The sequence below is a fragment of the Hypanus sabinus genome, chromosome 13 (genome assembly GCF_030144855.1).
Source record: "Hypanus sabinus isolate sHypSab1 chromosome 13, sHypSab1.hap1, whole genome shotgun sequence".
Lineage (NCBI taxonomy): Eukaryota > Metazoa > Chordata > Chondrichthyes > Myliobatiformes > Dasyatidae > Hypanus > Hypanus sabinus.
The window spans coordinates 52,532,449-52,553,863 of record NC_082718.1 but is presented as its reverse complement, the minus strand read 5'-3'; the positions used below and the strand labels follow the sequence as shown (position 1 = coordinate 52,553,863).

Below are 21,415 nucleotides of genomic sequence, written 5' to 3'. Positions count from 1 at the left end.
AAGCTTCTGAACTAATCCATCAAGTAGATTCATGGGACCTTGTGACAAGTTCGGGGGTAAAGTTGGTCAAATTGTTTGCTCCCTTTCAGAACTGGGATAAATATGCTAGCAAATAGGGTGGACAAAGAAAGAAAAACACATGGGATCTGAAGAAGAGGGAACATTTGTTTCCAAAACTGGTTCAATGGCAGGAAGCAAAGGGTAGTTATTTTCTTGTGAAAGGAAGGCCGTTACCGGTGTGGGTCGAAAAAGCTCAGAAATCAGTTTCTTACTTTGTGTAACACATAGTAATACTTTTGACCAGACTCCAGATGCCATGGTAAAGAAGGCTGCAAAACTGTATGTGAATTGGTCTTGTGGTTGACAATGAGTGCAGGAGCCTTAGACTGCAAGAAGGTGTTGAAGATCTGTTCAGTGATACAATAAAAAGCTATGCAAAAAAAGTTAAAATGAAATTTAATCCAGAGAAATGTATTTTGCAAGGTGTTTAAAAAGGTATATTCTTAGGGAAGCTTCCTTTATTAGCTGAGCTATTGAGTGTAAGAGCAACAAGTTTTTTTTATTGTAAATAGGCAGGTCACAGCTTAAGCACTGTATACAGTGTTGGTCTTTAACTACAGAAATGAGTGCACAGGAGAGGGTGCAGACTACATTTACAAATAAGTGGCCCGGGACTGGAAAATTGTAACTAATAGAAGAGTGTATGAGCTGAGCACGACTAGTACATCTGCTGTGTACTGGCTTGATGGCAAATTCATAAAGCCTATTCTACTATCTGAGATCTTGATGGAAAAAAATAATGAAACTGGTTAATCCACTTTGACCCTTAAACTTGCTTCAGGCATTGTGAAGCTGGATGTAATCTGTATTGTAATTTATGGAGTCCATGGGACCAGTAAAACAGCCTCAAGCTGAGAAATGAAAACCCAAAGTAAGCACGAGTATCACTAATTAGCGTGGAGGTGATATTCAATTGCAGTTGTTAAAAATCTGCAATTGTAAAATAAAATTCTGCATTCACACGAAGTAACAAGGAAGTAGAAATGGGATAATAATGCAAATATTCTTGCACATATCATGAAGGTATGGGTTTATCAACCCAGAAGGAACAATTATGGGAAGTATCATTGAGTCAGAATCAGATTTATCATCACTGACATATGTTGTGAAATATGTTGCTCTATGGTAAAAGTACATTGCAATACAGTACATAAAATAAACTATAATGTACAATGAGGTACTGTATATATCAGAATCAATGTCAGGTTTCACATCACTGGCATATGTCGTGAAATGTGTTAACTTTGTGGCAGCAATACAATGCAATACATGATAGATATAGAAAATAATCTGAATTGCAGTAAATATATATATATATGTATGTATATCAAATAGTTAAATTAAATAAGTAGAGCAAAAACAGAAATAAAAATGTAGTGAGGTAGGGCTCATGGGTTCAATATCCATTCAGAAATCAGATGGCAGATGGGAAGAAGTTGTTCCTGAATTGTTGAGTGTGCCTTCAGGCTTCTGCATCTCTTTCCTGATGATAACAATGAGAAGATGACATGCCCTGGGTGGTGGTGGTGGAGGGGGGGGGGGGGTGGTCCTTAATGATTTGAGGGTTTGCCTCTTGAAGATGTCTCGGATGCTATGGATGCTAGTGCCCATGATGGGGCTGACTAATTTTACAACTTTCTGCAGCTTACTTTGATCTTGTGCAGTAGCCCCCACCCCCACACCAGACAGTGATGCAGCCAGTTACAATGCTTTCCATGGTACATCTGTAGACATTTGTGGGTGTTTTAGGTGACATTCCAAATCTCCTCAAACTCCTAATGAAATATAGCTTCTGTCGTGGCTTCTTTATAACTACATCAATATGTTGGGACCAAGTTTGGAGATATTAACACCCGGAACTTGAAATGGTTCACTCTTTCCACTTCTGATTCCTGCAAAAGGACTGGTGTGTGCTTCCTTGTCTTACCCCTTCTGAAGTGCACAATCAGCTCTTTGGTCTTAGTAACACTGAGTTCAAGGTTGTTGCTGCGACACCACTCAACTAGCTGGTGTATCTTGCTCCTGGATACCCTTTCATCACCATCTGAAATTCTGCCAACGATGGTTGCTCATCTGCAAATTTATAGATAGCATTTGAGAGCTCCAGAGTCATGGGTGTAAAGACAGTAGAGCTAAGCACACACCAAGGTGCACCAGTGTTGATTGTCACCAAGGTGGAGATGTTATTTCCAATCCACACAGATTGTGGTCTTCAGGTTAAGAAATTGAAGATCCAGTTGTAGAGGGAGGTGCAGAGGCTCATAGATCCAGGTTCTGTAGCTCTTCTATAAGGACTGTAGAAATGATGGTGCTAAATGCTGAGCTATAGTCAATAAATAGCATCCTGACATGGGTAACATATGCAAAATGCTGGATCTATGGAAAAGAGAACAATCGACATTTTGGGCAGAGATGAAGCTCTGATGAAGGATCTCAGCCTGAAATGTCAACTGTTTATTCTTTTCTGTAGATGCTGCTTGGCCTGCTGAGTTCCTCCAGCATTTTGTGTATGTTGCTTGGATTTCCAGCATCTGCAGATTTTCTCTTGTTTGTGGTCCTGACATAGGTACTTGCATTGTGCAGATGATCCAAGGCCGTGTGGAGAGCCAATGAGATCATATCTGCTGGAGTCCTATTGTGGCAATAGGCAAATTGTAATGGGTCCACGTCCTGACTAAGGCAGGAGTTGATTCTGGCCGTGACCAACCTCCCAAAACACTTCATCAGCATAAATGTGAGTGCAACTGGACGATAGTCAAGGGCAGCTCACACTGCTCTTCTTGGGCACTGGTATAATTGTTGCTCTTTCAAAGTAGATGGGAATTTCCAACTGTAGCAATGAGAGATTGAAAATGTCTTTGAATTCCCTTGCCAGTTGGAAGGCGCACGTTTTCAGAGTCTCACCAGGTATTCCATCCAAGGAGACTGCCGCCTTGCGAAAGTTCACCCTCTTGAAGGGCAGCCTGACGTTAGCCTATTGGACTCTGAGACAGGTCACTGGGTCACTGGGCGCTTCAGAGATCCTCATAGCTGTAGTTTTATAGTCTTCATGGACCATTCAAACTCCTGATGGTGGTGGGGAAGAAGTTGCTCCTAAAATTTTGAGTAACTGTCTGCAGTTTTCTATACCTTCTCCCTGATATTCTCAATGAGAAAGAGGCATGTTCAGAGTGGTGGGGGTCTTTCATAATGGATTCTGCCTTTTTGAGGCACTATCTTTTGAAGATGTTCTTGATTCTGAATAGGTTAATTTCCATGATGAAACTGAGTTTACAACTCTTTGCATCTTGTTCCATTTCTGTGTATTGGCCTCTCTCTACAATATGGAGATATTCCATAGTATGCCTGTCTTAACTGACCTGCAGAATTAATGAGGACAATGATAGTCAGTCTGTGGTGTGACAGGTCTGTACAGACAAGGAACTTTGGGACAGGAGGCCTTTCAGCCCCCTCAGTCTTTTCTGCCATTAAGTAAGGTCAGGGTTGTTCCTTCCATAATGCCATAAACCTCATAATTTTATAGAACATGGCACAGCTAACATGGATGGTCAGTCTTTTTCCCAGAATGTGATAGTGTAAAACTAGAAGGCATAGATTTAAGGTGAGAGGGGAAAGATTTAAAGAAGACCTGAGAAGCTCAGTTTTCATACAGAGTATGTTGAGCTGCCAGAGGAAGTGCTGGAGGCAGGTACAATTACAATATTTAAATACTTTTGGACAGGGAAGGTTTAAAGGAATATGGACCAAACATAGGCAAATGGGACAAGCTTAGGAAAACTCTTTAGTCAGCATGGCTGTGACTCTATAAGAACAAATACCTGCTACTCTCAGTGTTAAAACTCAGCTTAATCAAGTATTGATAGACTTAAGTGTTGGCACGCAATCTCAACCCTGTACCAATCTTTATGTAAAGAAGTGCTTTGTGAATTCACTTTCCAATGGCTTTGTTGTAATTTTCACTTCATGCTGTCTTGTTTATGAGGGAACTGTTGTTTTGTATATTTAACACTTCTATCACTTCACACTCATATCAAGAATTGCCGAGGAGGCTTGGTCCAAAAGCAGTGTCATAGAGACAATTTAGTAGTGAGCAGTACTTTTGATAATCAACTGCAAAATAATAAGCCACAAGGGGCTATGAAACGAGAGAACAAATGCTAAACTCAGAGGCAACAAGGTGACTGAAGCTAGGAGCAACTGATTGAGGCTGGCTGGTTTAATGGGTGAAAAAAGGACTGTGGAAGAGAGCAGGGTTTAAATAGGATGCAGTTGATGACTTGGAAATGAGTGGCAGGTGATGCATATTACCTGGGTTAAGACCGGAAATTGGCTATCTGGGTAGGCTTGACAGGAACCACTCCCCCCCCGCCCCCCCCGCAATCCTTCACAATGGCTGGCATCTGCCAGCCCAGGTTGATCCAGATGGTGCTGATGGAGCTTTGATGGGCAATGGATCCAAGATGAAACTGGGATGGCACCCAAGATCTCTCCTCTGGGCCATACCCTTCCCAGTGGACCAAGTGCAGCACACACCATCCACGATGATGTGAACCATGTACAGTGGACCACCTTCCACCATCAGGCTCTGGAGGTGCAGGCTCCAGTAGGTTGAGTGGTCCATGGACAATGGGCTTGAGGCAGGACACACGGAAGGTAGGTGTAATCTAGATGGACAGTGGCAGCTGAAGACGGTAAGTGACTGGATTGATGTAATGGGTAAAATTGAAGGGACCTATGAACTGAAACAAGAGCTTGTGAGGGTCGGTGCATAGCGGCAGGTCTCTGTTGGACAGGAAGACTCAATCCCCAAGATGAAGTAGTTTTGCTGGGCTCAGATGGTGGTTGGCCTGGTGGCAGTAGGCATAGTTGGCAACTAGAAAGGCACTAACTGGAGGAATTGCACTAGGCACACTTAAAGATGGACCGCGACAAATTAATATTCATCTGCTATCATGTTGGACAACAGAATTGATCAAGGGTTCCTCGTGTGTCTGGATAGGTGGAAAGGGGAATACCTCAAAATGCATGGCTTCTGGCATATGCATGCAGTTGTCAGGTGTGTCAGTCAGAACATGCTCTTACTGTAGGGCCTGGGGGAGCTGATTCTCGAAGTCCCAGATGATTGTGGCAAGGATCTAGGAGGATGGAATGATGGGTAAGAGTCGATCTCTGTTTCAGCTGGGTTGAACTGTCGTGACAGGACATCCACATTACTGCTCTTGGAGCCGGGTCAGTAGGAGATGATGAATTTGAGTTGCTCAAAGAGGGTCCTGTGAGTCTGTCATGGGGTGAGTTGACAGGCTTGGTGGATGGATATGAGGCTCTGGTGGTCAGTCCAGATCAGGAAGGGATTGGTTTTTTTCCATCAGCTTATTAAATTGACTCTCAGAGCTCACCAGTGCTCATGTGCAAGGCTGTGTGCGTGCTCTGACCATCCCAGACCCCAAGGGACCTCCATCAATGGCCGTGATGCAGAAGTGGTGAGAGATAGGCTCAGTAGGGAGTCCAAGCTGCACACATAGTCTGGTCCAGAAAGTTAACTGCTGCGCTGGAATCCACCAGAGACTTCTGAGTGCGTAGAGCAATTGGTGTGTAGAGGAGGAGAAAGAGAAAGTTGGGCTATGGTGCTGGAACAAAGGGCCAGCTTACAAAATAGAAGATCTCTCATCTCTATCTGATGGTGCCATTTCCCGAACACAGTGGACATTTGATGCATGGGTGATTGGCAGCTCCGCAGTAAGCACACAGATTGTTATTCCACTGACACTCGTGCTCTTAGGCGGTTAAGGGAGCTTTTCCTAACAGCCTGGTTCCGGATGCACTGATGGTCCTGCAGCTGGTCGTGATGCTGGGAATGGAACTGGGGTTCCAGTTGCTGCTCAGGACGGTCTTTCCATAAGATGTTTGTCAACCTGAGAGGGCCAGAGTGATGAGACTATCGAGATCGGTGGGCATCTCCCAACTAGACAGCTCATCTTTCAAATGCTCCGAGAGACCATGATAGGAATGCACAGCAGAGCTTCTGCATTCTAGCCATATTCCGCCATGAGGTCCCTGAGTTCCAAGGTGCATTCCAGCGCAGAACGTGAGCCTTGACATAGGCAAAGTAACAGATCCACTGTCCCCCCTTCCACTTCCTGGATGGTCGAAAACCTGGTGCATCTCATCAGTAAATTTGGGACTCAAAGGGAAGAAAATGAATGGCACAGGGTTCCTATATTGAGATGGAGGGTTGGTTGAGAATGGTAAGCAGATGGTCAATGGTTCATGCTGCTTCTGGATCATGTGCTCATGTTGACAGATGACTTCCTTTATACAAACATACTCTGCTGGGTCAATCGTGGGTTCACTTATCCTGTCAGGTAACATAGAGGAGGCTTAACCCAAAAAGCAGAGCAACGGAGATGATTTAGTGGTGAGCGATAACTTTACTAATCAACTGCAAAGTAACAAGCCCCAGGAAGTCTCAGAATGAGAGGGAACAGATGTTACACTCACAGGTAACAAAGTAACTGAAGGCTAGGAGCAACTGGTTGAGGCTGGCTGGTTCATATGAGTGAACAAGGACTGTGGGTGACTGCTGGGTTTAAATAGGCTGCAGGTGATGAGTTGGAAACAAGTGGCAGGTGACTCCTGTTAGCTGGGTGGAGACTGGGATGTGCAGGCCTGACAACTCCCACTCCACCTTCTACTCTCAATGAGGTGCAGTCAGTTTTGTATATACCATTGTCAGCACTTCATCCTTCATTCCTTCCTATCATTTACATTCTGCCTTCAAGATGTACACTCAGTGGCCACTATATTAGGTTACACTCACCTTCTTGTAAGCTTGAACCATTCTGGCCACTCTATTCCTCTGACTCTCATTAACAAGGTGTATTCACTCTCACATCGTTGCTGATGGGATGATCTGTTTTTCACACCATTCTCTGTAAACTCTAGAGACTGTTGTGCATGAAATCCCCAGGAGATCAGCAGTCTCTGAGATACTCACACCACGCCGTCTAGCATGAGCAATTACTCTGTGGTCAAAGTCCCTAAAATCGCATTTCTTCCCCATGCTGATGTTTGGTTTGAACAACAATTGAGGTTCTTGACCATGTCTTCATGATTAGATATTGGCATTCACAAGCAGGTGTATACTCAGTATGTGGCCACTGAGTGTATAATGGCTATACACAAGAGCTAGATGCTTCATATTAAGAAAACAGAACATCCAGTGGATCTGTGTGCTTATCACTTCCTGTCCCTCAAAAGAGAACAAATTAGTCTCTAATATACACTCACTGCAATATAAATGCAGTGGTGGTAAAACTCTTGAAAAGCATATCCTGTAGCAAATACAGAGTGGTTGTAAAAGGCCAGTGTTTACAGAGGTACAGAGATAGTGAAAGATGAAATAAGGGAATGATCGGCTTTTAGAGGAAGCTGCTCATGACTACCCTAAGGCTGCTAACCCTATTGTAGCATTTAACACATATAAATCAGCTACACTGAACAGTTCACTTGCCTCCCTTTATCAGGGTTACCCAATCTGGGGTCTTTGGACCCCTTGGTTAATGATAGGGGCCCATGGCGTAAAAAAAGTTGGGAGCCCCTGCTAGATAGTGGCTTGAAATGGTACAATAATGACTGATATAACTGACTGAAGAACTCTATGTATTATTTATGGAGCCAAATCAATGGTACTGATAAATGAGATCATGGTTAGAGTTTATTTTATAAAAGATTCAGCTATTACAATGTGCATATGTCTGTGGATCAACAGCCCAGGAAGTAATCCAAGCAGGGCCAGTTCCAAATAGCGATAAGGGAGTCTCTCAATGCCCAGTATTCTGTGAGGGATGGGTTAATAATGATTGCTTGTCCTTCTCAGGATTGAAAAGCAGAGTGCTTGCCGCTATAGTCATCAATGATACCTCGACACTGATGCAGGTCTATCAGGATTAGACAATATTGTGTCACCCTTCATCCCATCAAGCCCACAACACTTTACCAACCGCATATTTACACTAATCCAATGTAATCCCATTTTTTATCCGGCTAACATTGGGACAAATGAAATAAAATGAATTGAAATAGACTTTGCACATCCTGCACATCACTCCAGCTGCCATTCCTCACAGCTGCCTCTGTCACTGTCAGGATCATTTTGTGGTACACACAGAAATTTACACTCCAAGTGGGGAATACCAGAACACTATGTTCAAAGAAGAAATTGTGGGTCAAGAATATATAGACCAAACAATATATCAAGCAGTAAGTGTAGAGAAACTTATCACTGTGACTAATATTAAATTATCACTATATCTGATTGTAATTCTTTTCATTTGTGTATAATAGAAAGTGCAAGTTGTCTCAAACTGAAATAATGTTGCCTTCAGTGGAAGCAATGTGCTGGTTGTTCTATGATTATAAACATTTCTGATGGGCATTAACAGTGGCCAATTGCACATGATTCATTAAAGTTACATGACTCATGACTGAGATTAGAGAGGCTGATTAAAGCAACATTTGTAAACTGATAGCTATCCAATCATTGGTAGGTCAGTGAATGAATTATAACCACCTACACAGATGACTACACTGAGGATCTGACTGTCACCCGATGTTGATTGTTTCCTTTGTAGTATAAATGAGTCAGATGTATAAGAGCACTTCAGATACCACTTAATGGGGTGTTTGTGTAAAGTAATTTGACTCTCATGGGTAATTAGAGGAATGCAGGTAGCATGGCATAGATGGATAATTGTCCTTGAAGTTGTGTGGAGCAATTGAAGATTTTAGCTATTTGACTCTGAAGGAAGCTCACCTTGCACAAACTTGTTTTCATGCCAATAGTTTCCAATTTGATTCACTTCCTGCTTGATTTTATTGGTTCATGGGTTGGTAGGTGTGTCAGTTGAGGAAGGATAAAGCAGGCTGGGCCTCTACTCTCGAAAGAGCACCAATCTCACCATTCTGTTTGGAGGGGCAACATTTCGTATTCCATTTGGATAGCCTTCAACCTGATGGCATGAACATCAATTTCTCCAACCTGGTAATTTCTCCCATCCTCCTCGTTTTCTCTTTTTCCATTCTGAATTCTACCCCTTTTCTTCTCACCTACCAATCACCTGCCACTGGGACTCCTCCTTCTTCCCTTTCTCCCATGGTACACTCTCATCTCCTATCACATTCCTCCTTCTTCAGCCTTTTACCTTTCCCACCTTTCACCTCCCAGCTTTTCACATCATTTCCCCCCAACCACCTGCACACCTTCCTCTCACCTGGTCTCAACTATCACCTGCCAGCTTCTACTCATGCTTATTCTGGCTGCTCCCCCTTCCTTGTCAGTGCTGATGAAGAATCTCATCCCAAAATGTTGACTACTTATTCCCCTCCATTGATGCTGCCCATAGACTACATTCTTCTACATAGACTAAGGAAGCTTTTGAGTACATTCAGAACAGTGAATGATAAACTTTGAGGTAACAAGGAAAAGAAATGGGGTTAGTGCAGGGAACTGATGCCTGTGTAAAAGAGCAGACTTGATCAGCAGGCATGGGGTGTGGAATACAAATACTGTTGCTGAAGTTTTTATGATTGTGGGTGGACAGGGGGTAACAGCTTAATAAAACTATGCCTCACAACTCTAGCGATTCAGGTTCAATCTTGAGCCCTAGTGCTGTCTGTTTTAGTTCGTACATTCTCCCCATGACTGCATAGTTTTCCTTGGAGTGATCTAGTTTTGTTCCACAGCCCAAAGACATATGGTTTGGTAGGTTAGTTCACCACAGTAAATTGCCCCTTCATATGTTGATGAGTGGTAGAATCTGGGGGGAAACTTACAGGAGTACATAGTGAACAACAGGTTTGTGTTGGATTAGTGTAAATGGAGGGTTAATGGTTGGTGCAGAATGGTGGGTTTCAGTGCTGTATGACTATGAGATGAGATGAGATGATTGGTCTTTCCTTTCTTGATCTACTGTTCCTTCCTCTACCAAGATATTCCTTAGTGGATGTATTTTTCCCCATTGAAATCCTGTGCATTATTCCCTTTATTTTTGTGGTGACTCCTTGGAATTCTGTCCTACATTCACCTGACTGAGTCCTGAATGTTGGAGATCACAAAAGGTTTTCATCTTTCTGTGCAAATTCTGCACAGGTTGCTCTTAATCAACAGTTTCAAAAACCACAGCACACAGCAATTTTCTGCTTTTCTATACAAAGTCATATAGCACAAGTTAACAAATAGCTTTTTCTACCCTATTGCTACTGTCAATGTACTGGTCGAAACATAGTTCATATATAGTAAAAGCTATTTATGTAGAGATTAATTTTGAAAAAAAAACATACAAGTCTCATTCCCTCAGTGAATATCTTCATCTCCCATTTTATCATTCATTGAAATATTATTTTACTTCATTTCAAAAACAAATGATCTAATCTTCATGCAAGCTCTTATCCTGAACCTCACTAGTTCCTCTATCCTCCACATTGTATCTAAGCAGCTGGTTTAGTGGGCAAGGAGCTCTGTAAGGGATGAAGTAGGTTGCATCTGTCAAGTGTTGAACCTGTTCTATTTGGTGTGGCTACAAATCTGTCTGCAAGCCAGTGATTTTTTCCCAAAATGGGGACAAGAGTGGAGCAGTATAGGAAAACTGTAGACCATTGCCTGAAATTGATTGGCCTGTGGTGAATGGTTTCTTAAAGATTCATTCACAGGAGTGTGGAAAGAAGATGCCATTTTAGTCTGTTACTTTAGATCTGTGAGGCTGTTTATTAGAACCTCCTCCCACTCTGATGTTCATAACTGTTGGTGAAGGTGTATTATCCTGTCAAAAAACAGTTTGGAAATGCATGAAAATTTATTTTCTGCAGCAGTCAGTGCAAGGTTTTTGTCTTGAGTATTTTGATAAACTAAATTCAAATAATTAAATTATGACATTATACTGAACCATCAGGGTTGATTATCCCTTCAGCATAAAAACATTGAGAGTTGTCTTTTAAAGGAAGTATACCATTGTTGAAGTGTCAATAAAAAAAGTTTTATGAAGGAAGATATAGACCAGAAGCGCTGCGTCTTAAAATCTGTTGCTGATATGTACAGATTTTGGCATTCTGATTAAGGGTCTATTCCTCATTGGTTATACTACAGACCTCTCAACAGTCAGCAGGAATTAAAGGAGCAATTTTGTAAGCAATTTGCAGAAGATAAAAGTATTATGGTTTTAATGGTGAAGGATTTTAACTTCCCTATTTTGAGCCTTAGTACAAAGGCTCAAAGAGGGCAGAGTTTAAGTACATTGAAGAATATTTTTAAGATAATATGAAAAGAGTGCATCTAGACAGGACCAATTCTTAACTAAGAAAATGAAGGTGGTGGGAGTGTTGTTGAGGGAATAGCTCAGGAACAATGACCATAATTTTATAAGCTTCAAGGTGGTTACAGAAAAGAATGTTTGGTCCTTAAGAAAATTCATAATTAGGGGCAAGGGTGATTCCAGCAGCATAAGAGAGGACCTGGTAGATCTAGAGTGGGAGCAGATGCCTGTAGGTAAAACAACAGCTTTTAAAAGAATTAGCAAGTGTACAGGTAAGGGTAAATGGAAACTATAGCAAGATTACAGAACCTCAGATGACAAAGATTTTATCAGGAAAAGAGTAAGGATATACAGCTTGTAAAGGCACATACTGTAGGTCTGAGGGAGGCTCTTGAGGAATAGGAAGAGAATAGTACAGAGCATAAGAAAGAAATAAGGAGGGCAATAAGGCGTCTTGAAATATAATTAGCAAATTAGATTAACAAGAATCCCAAGGCATTCATTCATATATCAAGAGTAAGAGAGGGGCCAGGAAATAGTAGGTTTCCTTCATGACCAAAGGACTTGTGTAAGGAATGTGGGTGAAGTCTGAAATAAAGACTTTTCATCTTCAATTCATCAAGGAGAAGGAGATAATGAGTTTAGGGTGGGGTTTGTGGATAATCTGGAGCAAGTCAGTATTAAAAAGAAAGAGGTATTATATGTCATTGGACACATAAGGGCTTATAGATTTCCAGGACTGGATGACATCTGTTCCATTTACCATGGGAACCAGTGGAGGAGATAGTTGTGGCTTTGACAGAAATGGTTACGTGTCTATTAGCCACAACTGAGGCAACAGCAGAATAGCTGATATTTAAGAAGAATGGTAGGGATAAGCCAGATAACCTCACTCCAGTTTGTCTTTTGCCAGTATTAAAGAAAATATCGGAGAATAAACTTAGTGGTATGTTTTTTGTACAGCTGGAAAGATGGGGTAATCAGGGATAGTCGTATGGTTTGGGAGGCTGAAATCCATTCTCACTAATTTGACAGTTTTTTGCAATGTGATTAAAAAGATTAATGAAGGCAAGGCAGTGGATCTTGTCTATATGAACTTCAGTAAGGCTATTACTTATCTTTTCCTTTCCCTCCCTGATCTTTATCCTATAAGGATCTCACATCCTAAAAGGATTGCAAACTTTGAAGCTGGTTCTGGGAGATCGTTATGCAGCACAAGCTTGTCTCTAGAGTTCAGGTGGTGACCAGTGGGGTACCGCAAGGCTCAGTGCTGGGACCCCAGTTGTTTACAATATATATTAATGATTTAGACAAGGGAATTAAATACAGCATCTCCAAGTTTGCGGATGACACGAAGCTGGGCGGCGGTGTTAGCTGTGAGGAGGACGCTAAGAGGATGCAGGGTGACTTGGATAGGTTAGGTGAGTGGGCAAATTCATGGCAGATGCAATTTAATGTGGATAAATGTGAGGTTATCCACTTTGGTTGCAAGAACAGGAAAATCGATTATTATCTGAACGGTGGCCAATTAGGAAACGGGGAGATGCAACAAGACCTGGGTGACATTGTACACCAGTCATTGAAGGTGAGCATGCAGGTACAGCAGGCGGTGTAAAAGGCAAATGGTATGTTGGCATTCATAGCAAAAGGATTTGAGTACAGGAGCAGGGAGTTCTACTGCAGTTGTACAAGGCCTTGGTGAGACCACACCTAGAGTATTGTGTGCAGTTTTGGTCCCCTAATCTGAGGAAAAACATTCTTGCCATAGAGGGAGTACAGAGAAGGTTCACTAGATTGATTCCTGGGATGGCAAGACTTTCATATGAAGAAAGACTGGATCGACTAGGCTTATACTCACTGGAATTTAGAAGATTGAGGGGGGATCTTATTGAAACGTATAAAATTCTAAAGGGATTGGACAGGCTAGATGCAGGAAGATTGTTTCCGATGTTGGGGAAGTCCGGAACGAGGGGTCACAGTTTAAGGATAAAAGGGAAGCCTTTTAGGACCGAGATGAGGAAAAACTTCTTCACACAGAGCGTGGTGAATCTGTGGAATTCTCTGCCACAGGAAACAGTTGAGGCCAGTTCATTGGCTATATTTAAGAGGAAATTAGATATGGCCCTTGTGGCTAAAGGGATCGGGGGGTATGGAGAGAAAGCAGGTACAGGGTTCTGTGTTGGATGATCAGCCATGATCATACTGAATGGCGGTGCAGGCTCGAAGGGCCGAAGGGCCTACTCCTGCACCTATTTTCTATGTTTTTATGACCTGTGGTTGAGCCCAGAGACAGATGCAGCTCTCTAACAGCATCTATACTTGCTGGACTTGTATAATTCAGAGTGTGTGCATGGAAATCCAGGCCTGCAGTTGATTGAATGAGCATAATTATTTCCACTTGCAGCACCAGACAAAGTTAGCATGGATTGGTCCAAACAAGTGGATTATCATACCTCAAGGTCATGTTACCCCAAACATCAAACTGAAAATGATAATTATAGAAACAACTTGTTTGAAACAAAGGGTAAACTGCTGACTTAAAGGGAAGAAAATACACTAAGAGATACAACAAACTCCTACCTTGAAAGCAGAAGTGCCAGTGACTCCAAAGGGTTTTCCGAAAAGCTCCATCTCTTAAGGATTGCATAGATCTCAGGCAGAGAAACTGAGTCCCTGCTGAGCCCACAGCCCAGTAAGAGAGGAAGAAAGCAGTTTGTGCTGTTACAGAATGAACGTTTTGCCCAGAGCAAGTTTTTCTCATTTTCTTCCATCCTGTAAAACACAAAGTGAGGTTCAAAATATTCAGATATTGAGCTTCAAAAGAGGACTAATTTTCCACTACTGGTAAACTTCAAGTTAGGTATGAGAAGTGAAAACTTTTCTCTGACAATATAACTCAGTCTTAATCATTTTTCTGTATAAGCTGTGGCTGTATTTTTTTCTCTCTCTCAGATGTTCTCCCTATTACCTCCACACATAAGCTTCCCAAATCAAGCTCAATTAATATCAAAATCTTAGTGCATTTTTCTTTCTGGGATATGGCATAATAACATTGTTTATGGCATGGCATTGATAACTTGCTGGAAATATCTGACAAGGGATTTGGGAATTGCTTTGTAATCAGCAGAAGAAGCAAGAAGGCTTGAGTTAAGACTCAGTATTGAGAGATAAGTGTTATAGTACACAGTGCTGGGAAGACCATAGAAAGAAAGGATGCATTCTTCATCTAAGACCAAAGTAATAGTGCATTAAAAAGTGTGGACAATTATTGAGAAACAATCCTCGATTTTGCACATTTTTTTCAAAAAGTGATCTTTTTAAAGAGTGAAATGTAAAAAAGATGCCAACTCTAATGGGATCCCACACCAGTCATATTGTCCTCTCTCAACTACTCTGCGCTTTCTGCAAGGACCACTCTCTACATGACTCCCTTCATACATTCTCACCCATCCCTCCCCATCTCCTGTCACTTCCCCTTGCAATTATAGGAAGTTCAACTCTTGCCGTTACTCGTCCTCTCTCAGCACCGTCCAGGGACCTAAACAAACTTTCCTGGTGAGACAGAAATTCACACGGACCTCCCCTATCTACTGCATTCGGAGCTCGTGATATGGCCTCCTCCACACTGGTGAGACCAAGCTTGCATTTGGCAACCCTTTTATGGAGTGCCTGCACTCTGTCTGCAATGGCCATCTTGACCTTCATTTGCATTTCACTTAGCTCCTCTTCCTAGTCACACACCACCCTATCTGTCCTTGGCCTTCTCCACTGCCACGGAGGGGCCAAATGCAAGCAGTACCTCATATTCCACTTGGGTAGCCTATAGCCCACTGGTATGAACATTGAGTTTTCTAATTTCAGGTAACTCACTGCCCCATTTTCCCCACTTCAGTCCACTGTGGTGCTCTCTCCCTTTGTTCAGCATTTCCATCCCTCTGCCCCTCCCTACCAAGACTCACTCTATCTGCCCATCACTCGTTATCTATTTCTTCCCCATTGGTTCTGCTTTCCTATTCCCTTCCTCATCTAGTTTCAATTGCTGAACATTCCTCTTTCATCCAGTTCCATCTATCACCTCCAGTGTCTACCTTTCCCTCTAGCTTGTACACTGTGGTTATCCTTCCTCTGTATTTTCATTTTGACTCAGAATGCTTTCACTCCTCAGCAGCTGCTTGACCCCTTGACTTCTTGTAGCAGTCTGCTTTAATTTTTCCAGATTCTAGCGTCTGCAGCGTTCTGGGTCTCCATGATTTCTAGGTTTGCTCATCAAAGTTCAGGAAATAAACTGAATGCTTCCTGGTAGGAATTGGCTTGTGCCCCTATTGTAATTACACTGAGTGATGGAACACCCAGTGAAACTTTTTTTTGGGGAGAACTTGGACTATGTTGTTCATGGAACTGATCGGCAGCATAGTCACCTCCAGATTGAAGTTCAGTCAGAGTGACGATGGTGGGATGTGGGTGTGGGTGCTATTGCTTTAGTGCAGAGCCACTGTGGGGAGCCTGAAAGAGGAAGCTGTTATTGACTTACTGATAGGGCAATGAGTCACACAACATAGAAGCAAGTCTTTTGGACCACTGCGGTATCTCTCTCTATAGTAATCCCGTGTCTGCATTAATTCCACGTCCTCCTGTGCCTTGCTGATTAAAGTACCTGGCCAGATGCCTCCTAAATTTTGTTGCCACCACCACCTCCTTATGTAGCTCAATAGTCACTCTTTGTGTGAAAAAGTTACCTTTCAGATCCCATTTGAACCAGATCCCTCTCACATTAAACTTAATTCCTGTTGTTGTGGACACACTTGTCATGGGAAAGTTTCTGGCAATCTAGCTTATTTATGACTCTCATGATTTTATAAACCTCTATCCTATCATCTCTTAGCTCCTAGCATTATCTCCTATATCATTAATATATAGTGTATGACAAGTGACAGAGAACTCAGCATTGATCCCTTCTGCATACCACTGGTCATGGGCCTTCAGTCTGAAAAATAACCTTCCACTAAGCCAGCTTCACACAGCTGGCCAGCGAACTCTGAATCCCATGTGCTCAGACCATCTGGACCAGCCTACCATGCAAGATCATGTCAAAGGCCCTATGTGGATGATGTGTCCCAGGAGACAGTTGCACTGGGACACCAGGCTGTCCTAAAGATGGTCACAACCAGGAACGGATGGTCCAAGTTTCTCCAAACTGTTACTAAAGGAGGATGACATCAACCTTTTCTTCCCGATGTAAACCATGGGAAGTGGGGAAGGCCGAATCACTCCCAGAAAGTGTGGAGGTGAATTTCTACAATGATAGAAAATTACTCTGAAACAGCTGTATTACTCTGGAGAATAAAATCAATTTTAATTATAACTTTTGAAAGAAACAATAATACATAATTGTATCACTATATACGGGTCAACTGATGCCTACCTATCAAGAAACCACATGTCCCATCACTATTCAGGGCTGGGTTCACCTGCTGGACTTCCCAGCATGGTGAAATCTAACCTGAAAATCAGCGGATTCAAATAATGATATTCATCTGGACACAAGCATGGCTGTCTGTTATAAAGAAAGAAGCAATTTCTGAATGTATTCGGGTGAGTCTATGCTCTGATAGAATGACAGGATAGACACATCCTATCCCTCCTTGAGGCCCTCCATTGGCTGAGGTTGACCACAGTTGTGTTCTAGCTGACTATATGATATACAAGCCAGTACACGAGACAGGGCTATACAACATGGAGAGCAAGCTGTTGCCCACTTAGCCCCTCCCCCTATCCATGCAGCTGATGGACCCAACCAAATGGTAGAGACTGATACAGTCCATAGAAAGGCATTGTCTTACTGTAATGAAGAAAATTCTGACAGGAAATGAAAAGTTATATATTTCGTTCAGCTTGGAAAGTCTTGGGCTAGGGAGCATAATCTCAGGATAAGATTGAATTAAAGTGAAATGTATTGATGATTCTCCAAGGGATTATGAAAACCAGTTGCTGACTTCTCATGAGGATGAAATCAAAAAACTTTTGGGTGCCAAGTGATTCAAAAGGTCTGTCAGGACCTACCAGTGATGTGGACTTAATGTGAAGGATCGTCAGTGGGCTTGCTGATTGGAAGAGAGAATTCAGGGATCAATACTCTTCCATTTCTCATGTTCCACGGTTGGAACATTTTGCTAAAATTAAACACACCTTGAATCCACCCTGTGGAGTGATGTTTTGAATATTTAGCCCTGAATTCTCCAAGTGAGGTGAATACAGGATCAGACTGTTGGACAGAACGTGAACAATTTTAGCCCTGCCATTGAGTGCTGGTCAAACATATGGAGCTGGTATATCTTACCTCTGAGATGGACTGTGAGCTAAAATTTGGAGCAAAAGCTGCTCTTAATTATTTGGAGGAATTGGCAAGCACATCACAAATAATATTATAAGTTACAGCCCAGTAGCTCTGATTTAAGTTACATAATACTGATGACGGTGTGCAGGTTTAATTTGAATTATAGTGCCCAGAATTATGATTACAGAGTGTCCAAATACATATTTGCTAAGACATATAATAATGATTTTCACTACCTTGCATCCTTTCTTTCATCAAATACTGATTAACTGGTATTTGATATGGGCAATATTTTATTTCTCAATTACCTTCCTTGACATATCAGCCCACATCTAACAACTTCGTGTGGCAATTACTGTCCACATTTCTTGGCTTAGACTTCTATTCCAGCAATGCTTTACTTGTGAAGTTCTTCATTTACGTTGCATGACTTAAATAAATCTTTTGTAACCTCCCAGGTTGGGTAAAAACCTGTCTATTATCTCATCTTTGCCCAACGCCATTATTTCTGCTGTAATTTTATTGATTCCGCTGTGCATATTTGCAAAAGTTTTGTCATCTTATCTGAGACCATGAAATTCTGTTACTTTTGTGGTATAGTTACTGATTTAATGAAAAATATTCTAAGCTCTTTGCTCATATTTTTAAAATCAAGATTTTATTGAAAAGTGTTTTTTTTTCTAATTTTAAGCCCATGTATCTCTCTCTGTTCTCAGCACTCTGTGTCCTTTAACATTCAATGTTTGAAAGAGCATCACAGCAATGGTTAAGCTATTCAATTCAGTTGCCAAACTTATACCAAGAAGGATGTTCCTCACACATGGGAAGGACTTACAAAAGAAAGGAATGTTTTTGTTGGATATCTGCAAACTGTTTTCTGGACACTTCATCAAGATCATTGACATACTGGTTGCACATTGCAGGAACAGGCCGAGAAAACTTGACTCGTTGAGTGTCTGGGAAATCTATCTGCGAATAAAATGAGTTGGACATAGTTTGCTGTCACAGTTTTTCTAAATCAATAGCAAATAGTCTTTAAATTGAAAGCTAACAAAAATAGATCAGAAAAATAAATTACTAGGTCTTCAAATGTGTGCAGAACTATCAGTCATTTTAGTTATTCATTGCTTGAAGCACTTAAAGATAAATAAAGGGAAGTGGAGGCTGAATTACACAACAGTGGCCTCTTTCTCCTTTAAAATTTCCATGTTTCTGCTTTATGTACCTATTCTTTTAATTCTTCTTTCACAATAATCCAATAGCTCCACATTTGAGCACACGTACAGGGAATGCTGCTACTCGACAGCAGCATCCATCATCAAGGACCCCCAGCATCCAGGCGGTGCTCTCTCCTCCTGGCTGACATTGGGAAGGAGATGCAAGAGCCTTAGATCTCACACCACCAGGTAGGTTCAGGAGCAGGTATCACCCTTCAGCCACCAGGCTCCTGATCCAGCGTGGATAACTTCACTTACCTCCACTCTGAAGTGATTCCGTAACCTGTGGACTGGTTTTCAAGGACTCTCCAGCTTATGTTCTCAGTATTATCTATTTTAAGATTTTCACAGTTTGTCTTTTGTACATCGGTTGTTTGTCATTTGTGGTTTGTGTGTAGTTTTTCATTCATTCTATTGTATTTCTCTGTCCTACTGTGAACAGCTGCAAGAAAACGAATCTCATGGTTGTATATAGTGGCATGTACTTTGGTAATAAGTTAACTTTGAACTTTGGCTATCTTTATGAATACTGGAATCAACATCACATCAGTTTTTGATAACACTGTATTTTAAATTCCTCTCATCCGGTGCTATGTTTAAGAGTGCAGACACTAGTTTCTGATTTATGAATCAATGGAACTAACAAACCTATCTCTGCCTTAGCTATTCTTTCCATGATTCTGTGTATCTTAAATTTTTAACAGCTCTCCAAGTTTGAAGGCATATCTCTGAGAATATATTATCTATTCTATAATATATATATATCAGCTGCCTAATTATCAGTTTATGGTTATAATTACAATCCCAGTGAAAGACCAAAGGAACAGTTACGTACACTGCTCGAAAACAGACACACACTCACTCTCTCTCTCTCTCTCCATTACACCTGCTAGTTGAATCATGGGCTATGTCTCCCATCATGTTGAAAAGTCCACTGATTACAATGTGCCCTTGGCTCCCTTCATTAAACTTTGAGAGCATAGCCAAGATATTGAATTGTTTCACAAATTGGAATTGCAATGTCATTGCTGAATAGGAATTTAACTACAGAAGTGTTCTCAATCCAACCAACTTCATTAACATTTGAACAGAACCAGCTGGTTGCTAGTTAATTAATTTATTGTAGGTGTGCTGCTACAAAACTCACCACTTACTCACATGCGTGAGGCACCAGACTATATTTGCATTTCTGCCTTCAGCTCGCTGGGTATAGTTTTTACAGGTGCAATCTCCTCTCTTCTACGTATGTGTAGATATGTACACAATCAAGATGCCTTGATTGTATGTGTAGATTAATGAAGGGTCAATGCTACAACGCAGGACAAGATAATGAATACCACATTGAAGCTCCTGGTATTTTGAATGCTGAGATTGGAAACCCTAATTGCCATTTCCATCTGTTATATTCAGAAATCCCTCACCTACTTCAAGAATTAACCCACAAATTAAGTAGGTATTTCAGTATGACATAACACATAACTTTAGTCAATCACCAAGAACTTCCCTTATTTTTTAAAGTATTATTTTTGCATTTATTCTTTTACAATGGCTGTAAACAATAATTATAGTAAGCAAGACTGATTAAGAGGTTCCTGGAGAAAGAAACTTACTCACCTGTTGGCACAATGCAAGACAATTCCTGTTATCTATCACTGTCTCAGCCATATTCTGATTCACAATGGATTAACATTGATGTTAAAATTGAAATTGTCAATCAACGTCAGATTAAGTAAAGAAGTAGCTCCAGTTAAGCCATGACTCAATGGCAAAATAGGACAAAAGAGCATATGACAGGGAAAATTTCCTCACCACAGAGTCAAAGACATGGAAGCAAATTCTTCATAGCAGTAAGTCCATCACCCAGTTACATTCATTTGATTTTATTCTCTCCACACTCATCCTATATTTTAACCACCCTCCCTCATACAGTTTACAGGGGCTAATTAAGCTAATCAACATGCACGGTTTTGGAAGAGGGGTGGAAACTGGAGCACCCTGAGGAAACCCGGGAGGTCACAGGGAGAACATACAAACTCCACACAGAGAACACCAGAAGTTACGATTGAACCTGGCTTACTGGGGCTGTGAGGCAGCATCTTTACTTGCTGCAGCACCATGCTGTCTGTCCGGTGTTTACATCTAGACTCACCCACATGGCATTTGGTGGAAAAGACAGATGAAACAAGCTGCCAGAGGAAGCTGTTGTGGCAGGTATATTTACAACATTGAAAAATGTTGTTGTCAGGATAGCACTGGTGTACATTGGTGACTCTCTGTGGGCTGCAGGAAATTGTACCAATTTTCCTCTTAAATATACTCCTTTCCAACTACTTTCACTGCAATCAGCAGCTTGTAAGTTTCCTCTTAACAACAGTACGAAACTACTTCAATGATTTTCAGATCTCACGTTTGATGGTTAGGTATGGAGCAATTAAACACGGTGCCTTTAAGGGTCAACGCTATGGCCCTGGCCGAAACTGTGGCAGGACAGGTGAGTT

At 41.5% G+C, this 21,415-nt stretch overlaps 1 protein-coding gene across 12 annotated transcripts in view; it reads right to left on the bottom strand.

The window, feature by feature from the left end:
• LOC132403864 (phosphatidylinositol 4-phosphate 3-kinase C2 domain-containing subunit beta-like) overlaps positions 1–21,415 on the bottom strand; it is a 255,698-nt gene that overhangs the window by 116,616 nt on the left and 117,667 nt on the right. For 11 of the 12 annotated variants that reach the window (XR_009515373.1, XR_009515375.1, XR_009515374.1 and 8 more), the window contains 2 exons: positions 18,536–18,669; positions 13,947–14,138 (listed from right to left, as the gene is read on the bottom strand). Coding sequence is in view for 7 of the 12 variants with exons in the window: in XM_059987618.1 (XP_059843601.1) it covers positions 13,947–14,138; positions 18,536–18,669 (326 nt within the window). In the remaining 5 variants the exon portion in view is untranslated. The remainder of the gene's footprint in view (positions 1–13,946; positions 14,139–18,535; positions 18,670–21,415) is intronic. The other variant, XM_059987622.1, reaches the window with a different exon arrangement.